The sequence below is a fragment of the Lissotriton helveticus genome, chromosome 5_1 (assembly GCF_964261635.1).
Source record: "Lissotriton helveticus chromosome 5_1, aLisHel1.1, whole genome shotgun sequence".
NCBI lineage: Eukaryota > Metazoa > Chordata > Amphibia > Caudata > Salamandridae > Lissotriton > Lissotriton helveticus.
In genome coordinates this window covers 1,484,822,749-1,484,834,147 of record NC_136065.1, presented here as the reverse complement: position 1 = coordinate 1,484,834,147, position 11,399 = coordinate 1,484,822,749, and the positions used below count along the sequence as shown (strand labels likewise).

General features: G+C 45.8%; 1 protein-coding gene across 1 annotated transcript in view; it reads left to right on the top strand.

Moving 5' to 3' along the window:
* Positions 1 to 4,135: 4,135 nt before the first annotated feature.
* GUCA1B (guanylate cyclase activator 1B) overlaps positions 4,136 to 11,399 on the top strand; it is a 230,825-nt gene continuing 223,561 nt past the window's right edge. Inside the window, exon 1 of the mRNA XM_078644485.1 lies at positions 4,136 to 4,484. Coding sequence (XP_078500611.1) covers positions 4,284 to 4,484 — 201 coding nt within the window. The 5' untranslated portion in view covers positions 4,136 to 4,283. The remainder of the gene's footprint in view (positions 4,485 to 11,399) is intronic.

Below are 11,399 nucleotides of genomic sequence, written 5' to 3'. Positions count from 1 at the left end.
CTACTCTGCACTCACTACTCCGCACTCACTACTCTGCACTCTGCACTCACTACTCTGCACTCACTACTCTGCAATCACTACTCTGCAATCACTACTCTGCACTCTGCACTCATTACTCTGCACTCACTACTCTGCACTCACTACTCAGCACTCACTACTCTGCACTCTGCACTCACTACTCTGCACTCACAACTCTGCACTCACAACTCTGCACTCAATGCTCTGCACTCACTACTCTGCACTCACTACTCTGCACTCACTACTCTGCACTCACACTCTGCACTCACTACTCTGCACTCACTACTCTGCACTCACTACTCTGCACTCACTACTCTACACTCTGCACTCACTACTCTGCACTCACTACTCTGCACTCTGCACTCACTACTCTGCACTCACTACTCTGCAGCCACTACTCTGCAATCACTACTCTGTACTCTGTACTCACTACTCTGCACTCACTACTCTGCACTCACTACTCTGCACTCACTACTCTGCGCTCTGCACTCAATACTCTGCACTCACTACTCTGCAATCACTACTCTGCAATCACTACTCTGCACTCTGCACTCACTACTCTGCACTCACTACTCTGCACCCACTACTCTGCACTCACTACTCTGCACTCTGCACTCACTACTCTGCACTCTGCACTCACTACTCTGCACTCTGCACTCACACTCTGCACTCACACTCTGCACTCACAATCTGCATTCACACTCTGCACTCACTACTCTGCACTCACTACTCTGCACTCACAACTCTGCACTCACTACTCTGCACTCTCTACTCTGCACTCACTACTCTGCACTCACTACTCTGCACTCACTACTCTGCACTCACTACTCTGCACTCTGTACTCACTACTCTGTACTCACTACTCTGCACTCACTACTCTGCACTCTGCACTCACACTCTGCACTCACAACTCTGCACTCACTACTCTGCACTCACTACTCTGCACTCACTACTCTGCACTCACTACTCTGCACTCACTACTCTGCACTCACTACTCTGCACTCACTACTCTGCACTCACTACTCTGCACTCACTACTCTGTACTCACTACTCTGCACTCACTACTCTGCACTCACTACTCTGCACTCTGCACTCACTACTCTGCACTCACTACTCTGCACTCACTACTCTGCACTCTGCACTCACTACTCTGCACTCACTACTCTGCACTCACTACTCTGCACTCTGCACTCTACACTCACTACTCTACACACTCACTACTCTGCACTCACTACTCTGTACTCACAACTCTGCACTCACTACTCTGCACTCACTACTCTGCACTCACTACTCTGCACTCACTACTCTGCACTTACTACTCTGCACTCACTACTCTGCACTCACTACTCTGCACTCTGCACTCACTACTCTGCACTCACTACTCTGCACTCACTACTCTGCACTCTGCACTCTGCACTCACTACTCTGCACTCACTACTCTGCAATCACTACTCTGCAATCACTACTCTGCACTCACTACTCTGCACTCACTGCTCTGCACTCACTACTCTGCACTCACTACTCTGCACTCACTACTCTGCACTCTGCACTCACTACTCGCACTCACTAATCTGAACTCTCTACTCTGCACTCACTACTCTGCACTCACTACTCTGCACACTCACTACTCTGCACACTCACTACTCTGCACACACTACTCTGCACTCACTACTCTGCACTCACTACTCTGCACTCACTACTCTGCACTCTGCACTCACTACTCTGCACTCACTACTCTGCACTCACTACTCTGCACTCACTACTCTGCACTCACACTCTGCACTCACACTCTGCACTCACACTCTGCACTTACACTCTGCACTCACACTCTGCACTCACTACTCTGCACTCACAACTCTGCACTCTCTACTCTGCACTCACTACTCTGCACTCACTACTCTGCACTCACACTCTGCACCTACACTCTGCACTCACACTCTGCACTCACACTCTGCACTCACTACTCTGCACTCACTACTCTGCACTCACTACTCTGCACTCTGCACTCACTACTCTGCACTCACTACTCTGCACTCACTACTCTGCACTCTGTACTCACTACTCTGCACTCACTACTCTGCACTCACTACTCTGCACTCACTACTCTGCACTCTGCACTCACACTCTGCACTCACTACTCTGCACTCACTACTCTGCACTCACTACTCTGCACTCTGCACTCACTACTCTGCACTCACTACTCTGCACTCTGCACTCACTACTCTGCACTCTGCACTCACTACTCTGCACTCACTACTCTGCACTCTGCACTCACTACTCTGCACTCTGCACTCACTACTCTGCACTCACTACTCTGCACTCACTACTCTGCACTCTGCACTCACTACTCTGCACTCACTACTCTGCACTCACTACTCTGCACTCTGCACTCACTACTCTGCACTCACTACTCTGCACTCACTACCCTGCACTCAGTACTCTGCACTCACTACTCTGCACTCTCTACTCTGCACTCACTACTCTGCACTCACTACTCTGCACTCTCTACTCTGCACTCACTGCTCTGCACTCTGCACTCACTACTCTGCACTCACTACTCTGCACTCACTACTCTGCACACTCACTCTGCACACTCACTCTGCACTCACTGCTCTGCACACTCAGTCTGCACTCACTACTCTGCACTCACTACTCTGCACTCTGCACTCACTACTCTGCACTCACTACTCTGCACACTCACTCTGCACTCACTACTCTTCACTCACTGCTCTGCACTCTGCACACTCACTATGCACTCTGCACAATCACTCTGCACTCACACTCTGCACTCAATACTCTGCACTCTGCACACTCATTCTGCACTCACACTCTGCACTCACAACTCTGCACTCACACTCTGCACACTCACTCTCCACTCACTACTACACACTCGGCACTCTGCACTCACACTCACCCTCTGCCTCACAGAGGGATGAAGTGAGCGCCGTTCTACTGGGCAGACCTGGGGTCGGGCGTGAGGGTCGCCAGGGGCGCGCACGTCATCAGGGGCGTGCACACGTGCACAGCAGTGCACAGCCCCTGCCTGAGAGGACGAGGAGCCCCCGCGGTGTGGACCGGCCAGGGACCGATGCAGGCCGCAGTTACAGCGACCTCATGGATGTTGGACGCTTCGGATCTGCAGGGTGCTTCCGGAGTCGAGGAATCTCATCCAGTTCTGCATTCTTATGCGAGAAGCCCCCGCGGTGGCAGCAGACGTCAGGAGTGGCGACTGAGGCCACTGATGCGGTAAGTGGGGCTTAATTGTGGGGGGGGCGGCGGCGTGTGTGTGTGTGTGTGTGTGTGCGCGTGCGTGGGGGGGCGGCAGCGGTGTGTGTGTGTGTGTGTGCGCCTGTGTGTGTATGCTGTGTGTATTCGCGTTTGTGAGTGCCTTCGGCCTTCAGTAACGCTGTGTGTGTGCGCAAAGCGCAAAGCGCGTCCACATACCCTAAGCGGCTCGTGCACCTGTCTGTCTCCCTTGGGAGGCATTTATACAACAATAGGTCTCGCTGCTGAGACCTAATAAAAGTTGTCCTTTTGTGAAAACATCAGAGGAGGAGGGCAGTGAGTCCCTGAACCACTGTCTACTCCTCCCTCCTACACAAAAAATAACTCTTCCCCTTTGCAAATCAGTTACCACTTCCTTTGATGTGCCGCTAACTGTTCAATGATTTGTGACCAGAACTGCGGCCCGTGGTTGCTTTTCTACTGGAGTTTAACTTTTATCCTTTTCTAGACTATACCCTGATCTTTGAGGCGCCATGGGCTTCGCTGTTCTGGAATCTGTGCTCTGGGCCCCCCTTCTTCTTCTCTTACAAGCAGTGGAGACCATCTGGAGTAATTTCATAAGGCTGTGCTAGATAAGCAGCCAGTTCAAGCCTGCAGGAAGCCCTCGCGGTGCTCTGGCCACACCTCGAGCATCCTAAGGAGGGAAGTGGATTTAGTTCAAATGGAGGTCTCGCTAAGAACCTCCTAATAGTATTAGATCGGCTTAGCTCAATTTATTACTGCACCACATGTGGGGCGGGTTTAACAGGAGCCGCCTGGGCCGAGGCGGGCTGTAATGCAGGCTGCACGAGCTAATAACTCAGGCAGCAGTGCTACAGCGAGAAAAGAAACTCCAGAAATAGTACACAGGGCCACGGAAATTGGGAGGTAGGAAGACTTCTTTCGAGTGCAGAGGGTCCTTTGGAAGGTAGAATCACCTACGTGGCAGGGACAAAAGCGGCCAGGGCTGGAAAGGCCGCCCCTCTTACCTCGAGCGGAATATGGGACAAGAGTTCAGCGATGAAGACAGCACCGTTGAAATAGACGTCGCCGAGCTTCAGGAATGGTACAAGAAGTTCGTGGTGGAGTGTCCGAGCGGGACCCTCTTCATGCACGAGTTCAAACGTTTCTTCGGGGTCGCGGACAACCAAGAAGCGGCCGACTACGTGGAGCACATGTTCAGGGCCTTCGACAAAAACGGGGTAGGTGGGGAGCAAAGCAACTCCAGACCCGTGGATCAAGCGTTCTCTATTGTAACCTTTTCCCTCTTGTCTTTGTTTAATGTTTCCTTTCAATTCCTATCATCTTCCTATAATTTCCCTTTTTTCTTCACTGCATTTGTGTATTTTTTAACTGTATGTCATCATTCATAGCTGTCTCTTCTGTTTTTTTTTACTTTCCATCCTTAGTTCTTCCCTTCCTCACTGTTAATATTTTCTTTCTTTCTTTCTTACATTCTTTTCTTTGGTTTTCACATTTATTTTTTTCTTCCTTTCCATCCTCCTTTCCCTTTTCCTTTGCATCCTTCCTTCTTTGTTTATTCTTTCTTTCTTTCTTTCTTTCTTACTTCCTTTCTTTCTTTCTTTCTTTCTTTCTTTCTTTCTTTCTTTCTTTCTTTCTTTCTTTCTTTCTTTCTTTCCCCTTACCTCTCTAAATTAAGTTTACAACTACGTTACTGTGGCAAATATTTTGATGAGTAAAAGCTTTGGGATATAGCTGATTAATGCATTTTTTTCTGTGAATATAATATTTCTTCATAAGCAATAATGGAAATGGAATGGTACATCGTACACTATAGTCTACGCATAGCCTAACCACCTCAGGCATGAAATCCACTACTATAATCTGAAACTGAATATTTGCAGCCATTGTATCGTTTACATTCATAGCAAAGCACATACGTACATAATAATTTAAATAATGAGTTTAGTAGATTTGACATCAGTTACTCACAAGAACAACAAAACGTTATTTAAAAGTAAAGTAATATCCTTGTGATCTCACAACAGTGTGCACATTTAGAAAAGATTTCTATTTCAGAGAAATGTGTGTTCAAATTTAGGACAGTAATCAAATTTTTTGTATTTACAGCTTACCATCGTCCTGTAATTTTCCTTTTTTCTTCACTGCATTTGTGTATTTTTTCAACTGTATTTCATCATTCACAGCTGTCTTTTCTGTTTTTTGTACTTTCCATCCTTAGTTCTTGCCTTCCTTACTGTTAATATTTTCTTTCTTTCTTTCTTTCTTTCTTTCTAACTTTCTTTCTACTTTGTTACATTCTTTTTTTTTGTTTTCTCATTCATTTTTTTCTTCCTTTCCATCCTCCATTCCCTTTTCCTTTTCTTTTGCATCCTTCCTTCTTTGTTTATATTTTCTTTCTTTCTTTCTTTCTTTCTTTCTTTCTTTCTTTCTCTCTCTCTTTCTTTCTTTCTTTCCCCTTACCTCCCTAAAATTAATTTACAACTACGTTACTGTGGCAAATATTTTGATGAGTAAAAGCTTTGGGATATAGCTGATGAATGCATTTTTTTCTGTGAATATTATATTTCTTCATAAACAATAATGGATATGGAATGGTATATCGTACACTATATTCTATGCATAGCCTAACCACCTCAGGCATGAAATCTACTACTATAATCTGAAATTGAATATTTGCAGCTATTGTATCGTTTACATTCATAGCATAGCACATACGTACTTAATAATTTAAATAATGAGATTAGTAGAATTTACATCAGTTACTCACAAGAACAACACAACGTTATTTAAAAGTAAAGTAATATCCTTGTGATCTCACAACAGTGTGCACATTTAGCGAGGATTTCTATTACAGAGAAATGTGTGTACAAATTTAGGACAATAATCGGGTTTATTGTATTTGTAGCTTACCTCAGCTCTAACTAGACATGATCAGACTTGTGTATCTTCATGACTATCAGATCCTACTGGTGCTTAAATTGAGAGAAGTTAATTTAATTTGAAGATTTAGATTGGAATGCATTTTTGCAGGGCAGACAGAGGTGAGGTGCAGTGTGATTGGTTGTGGAATGATGAAAACGTAATTGATGCAGCCAGGGCTTTAGGGCAGTGCGACTGGTGTGGCCACACGGGTCGCTGACCTCAGAGAAGGGGCGCTGTGATTAGCAATAACTTACGATTTTAAACACTTGCAGCAGAGTTCATGTGCATTCAGTTTTCAGTTTGAGTTAATCCCTATAGTGGTGGGGAACAGTCAGTGGTGTTTAAATACCCCTCACACACCAACAGGCCCCTTGGTGTCATGCTTCATCATCGGGGTCTTCGCACCCCCCTACGGGATGCGGCGTGCTGCGACCGACGGCTACGTGGGAGCACTTTCTATTGGACTATGTGTGAATGTGTGTGGGTAAGAGGACGTATGTGAGTGGTGAGTTTAAAGTGAGTGAGAGATAAAAAATACCTGGCTCGTGGGGTAGGAATTATTTTTTTTTATTAAGCCACCGGCTAGTATTGTTAAAAGGGGTGCAATGTGAGGTTGTGAGTGTATAGTTAAGTACAACAACCTCGTTTGTGCGTCTACATGGACATGTTTAGGAGTTCAAAGCCTCCTTCTTCAGGACTGGAATTGCACAGAGATCCACCTTACTCACATGTATATACGTATCAAAGTGTATTATACAAAAATTACAGAAAAAGTGAACTATAGGTGTAATGTACCTAGTTACTAAATCATTAGCGTAGTCTTTCTTCGACAAATCGGCGTGTGGTGAAGACCTAGAGGGAGAAAAACACATATTAATTCTTTTTCTCACTATTTATTACTATCATCCTCCAGGTAATGGTGACCTTCAGGAAAAAGTGGGGTGTTGCTATGTACCACATATAGATCATGTGTTAATTATCCATGCAACCTGTAAAAAAATGTCAAAGACTAGACAAGGACACACATAAAACATATAGTGCACACGTGTTGGTAACAAGTTCATTCCTACTGCTGGTGCAGGAGAGATAAGGAGAAAGGTCTTACTCAATATACAATGATATAGTGCCTCATGAACCTTTTACGTTTTGGAGGGTTCCATCTGGCACAATAGGACGATCTGAAATAATGTGAAGGACTCATTATAATCCATACTGTACCAAGAAAACTCTATTGCTCCCCACATTTCCGTGGTTTCTCAGGTATCTAACTCACGGTTACTTGGATGAGTCCCCCACATCAGAAAATGACCACTAGCACTACTCATAGCCCGTCCTCACTAGCCGAATCTGACCTCTGGACTGTGATAGAATAATTGGAAAGTGATCATGTACCATGGAAGGTGCACACATGTCGTATCAGTGGAAGAATGTACACTAAACAACAGCCGGGGCCGGCAGTGGAAGTAAATGCAGGGCAGTGACGTGGGGAGGGGGAGGGTCAGGGTAGGGGGTAGTAATGTATGGATTACGGAGTTTTACAGGTAAGTGAACATTTAAATAAATAAAACAAATTTTGTTGAGTACACTGCATCCCAAAATGCGATGCAGTGTGCGCAATGAAATTCGTTTTATTTATTTAAATGTTTAATTACCTGTAAAACTCCGTAATCCATACATTACTACCCCCCACCCTGCCCCTCCCCCTCCCCACATCACCGCCCTGCATTTACTCCCACTGCCAGCCGCGGCTGCTAAACAAAAGCCAAAAACAAAACAAAGGAGCATTCCCTCTCATTTTTGTACTTTTTTGTCATCAAACTCTACAGTAGGCTAGACTCATTTGCAAGGTGCCTTACCGTCACCCCATCACTCCCCATCCAAGAAGCCTCCATTGGCTACCTGTCAAAAGGAGAAAAGAATTCAAGGCACTCACCCTGGCTTACAGAGCAACCAGGGGCCAAGGCCCGGCCTACTGGAGACTCAGACTCCAACACTACCAGCATGACTGGGCATTGAGATCTAACCACCTGAAGCTCCTCACCACTCCCCGCTTTCGCAAATCGAGGGTAGGCGGTAGAGCCTATGCGGTTAGGACCGCAAAACTGTGGAATGCCATGCCGCTCCCTCTCCGCCTGGCTGAACCTAAACCTGCCTTCTAATAACCTGGCTCTTCAACCGTTACTAAACTTGCGTGTGCCCTGTGTTATTCGACTGCCTTAGCACCCGGACACCTCAGTCGGAAGTAGCTGCACGCTCTACAAGTTACAAAATAAATTGTGTGATGTGTGAAACAAGTTGCAAATGCGTTTCCGCAGAGGGTTTAAATGTGATTTACACCAGGTACAGTAGCAAACACTGATTGTATTACAATTTCACATGGTAGCCTAAGAAGTAACAACACTAACCATTTTCTCAGCTACCTACAAACTGTACATATTCACATTTGCTCCTTGTTTCATACTTTTTGCATTTGTCCCCTAATATTAGTTTGATAAGTGGGTTAAAAGTGCTGGGGTCCACTGGATTAGGTTGAGAGCCAAGTTTACACCAAGCCGACCCTGAGGGAGGTTATGAACCAATGGATGAAGAGGTGAAAGTTTGTGCCCACTCAGGAACCTGTCATGTACCTCCCCATTTCAAGTGGCACACCAGGTTAGATCTCCTTAGCCACAAGAAGTAATGGATGTTGCATCCACTTTGGAGAAAATAGGGTCAGACAGGTGTCTCTCACTCTTCCCTATGACGAGTTAGGCTCATCCAGATTCAGAGTGTTATGAGTCTGACCACCCTACCAAAGAAACTCTTATTCACATAGGTTATTTGTAGATGTGTGAACTCTCACCCGGGAACCTGGAAATAGAAGACACGCACAGCTGTATTTTACCAAAGAAGGCAATTTATTAAGTACTACCACTATATAAACCTTATCTATCACAATACTAATAATTACTATGGTGGGCAAAAGAACAATGGTTTGGAATGGTATGCTGAGCGATTGGTAGTGGTTAGAATTATTGCAAGCATCTTCCCATCACCTTTTGTGTATTTGATGTACCGTCCTCTAAGTGGCCAAGGGTATGCACAGATGTGGGTCCTTCACTGTGCCATTAGAGTCAAGTTAAACCGACTAAAGAAACCAATCAGGGAGAAACCGGTCCTGGGTTGCTTGTGTTCCGGTTCATTGAATACCTGATTGTCATCTCGGACTGGACTGTTCCTATCGGTGAAGGGTCAAGACTGATTTGAATATGGCTTTGTCTAATCTGGGATGGCATGGTGGGTAAAAGAATGATGGGTTTGAATGCGACCCCAAGTGATTACCAGTGGTTATACTTATTGAAAGCATCCTCCAATCACGTTTTGAGTGTTTGCTGAATTTGGATATAAAATGTATGTATTAACAGGAAAGCTCTGCCACATATGTCAAAGCCCAGTAAAGGCAGAAAGGAGAAAGAAAGAGAGTTTGGGTGTAGGGTAGTAAAAAGCTAGTTATGGGAGGGTAAGAGGCAAGTGATCTGGGATCTAGCTTATATCTGGATATGCATATGGTCATTGAACTGTAATGTGGCCTAGCACTGCATGAGGTCACAACTTATGCCTGATTCATTCATGCACATCTGTGCTGTAATTAGCCTCTGTCTGTCTGCAGTCGTAGTAGTGTCCCTGCTCTGCCATGATCAGAGAGCTGAGAACTGATCTTTATCTAAAGGTCACAGCAATATTCTTGCATTGAGCATGCTCAACAAGCTGTGTCATGGCCTCTATATGCAGGTCTCCCCAGTAGCACTGTTCTGCGTGTACTTGGTGAGATGAGACCTGCATGTAGAGACCAAGTGACAACTCATTGAGCAAGCACAGAACATGCCAGCTACTTTCATTGAAAGCTAGAGGCAAAGCCAAAGCTCACAATGCATGTACAGGTATGGGGACACTGCTTCAACCCTCTATAGATGGAGAATGGCGGAGCTCAGTGACAAATCTGCACATTAAAGCTGAAAAGTATTGGGATGTGTGTGTGGTGCATCAGTTATTAGGCTTCCTGGGTTGGTGTAGTTGACCCATATGTGAGCAAGTTTTGTCTCAGTTCCAGGTACTGTCAAGTGCAGAATGCAAAGGACACTCCTTAATCCTTGCAGTGGCAGCTCCTCCGCTAAGGCCGAGGAGTGTCATCCCACTGCTTCAACTGCAAGCTGAATACAAAAAATAAAATGATAATAATGTTCATTATTATCATTTTGTTTTTTGTATTCAGCTTGTAGCTGAAGCCAGGTGGGTGAGGCTGGTCACCCAGCGTCACAGGGGGATGAGTGGTGGCAGCACCTAAAGTGCGCATGACGCCATGCGCACTGTGCATGTTCTCCATCCGGGCTGCATTACAGCCTGGGTTGAGAACATGCACAGTCTGCCAGCTCCTGTCTGAGTGCCAAACCACGGTGCTCAGACCAAAGAAACACTGTTGTAAGGCAGCGTTGTGATTGGTCAAGGGATTCTGGGGGGCTGTGTGCTTCTTGTCTAGTTCAGACAGGATGACGAAGGAAGAAGAGGCAACAGCCAGCAGTCAGCGGTAAAAAGGTAAGTGCTATTGTTTTAATTGTATTATTGCCCAACTCCTCCCTCCGTCCCCTCTGCCTCCTCACCCCTGTTCGATTGCAGCCACTACTGAATCCTTGTCTCCTGGATTTGAAGCAAGGGTGTTTTTTGCAGTGGCTACTATCCCAGTTAATGATACAAGATTAAACAGCTGAGAAGAGTCCCATAAATGAATCAACTAATATGAAAAAGTTCCAAACCAATAAATATACAAGAAGATTCAGGTTCAAGAAGTAACTGACAAGTAAGGGGCAGGGCCTGACTGGAAACCCAAACCAGCCCTGGCAAACTGCTTGGCTGGCCCCCATGGGGAGCTGAGGAGGTGCGGCTGAGCTGTTTGCAAAGGCCGGTTTCGGACGATTTTGTTACGAGGGGCTGATATTGCAGGCTCCTGGTAACAAAAACATCCCCCAGGGGCAAAAAACCGGCTACCCCCACCCTAGCGACACACCAGGGAAATTCCCAGTGCCCACTACGGCCAGTCCGGCCCTGGTGAGGGGCAGACACAATATGTCCAAACAGAAAAATTAGATATGGACACCATTCAATATAATGGATGAGGAAAAAAGGGGGAAAGGTCAAAGTTCTCAAAATACAAGTCAAAGAGAGGATTCCACTGG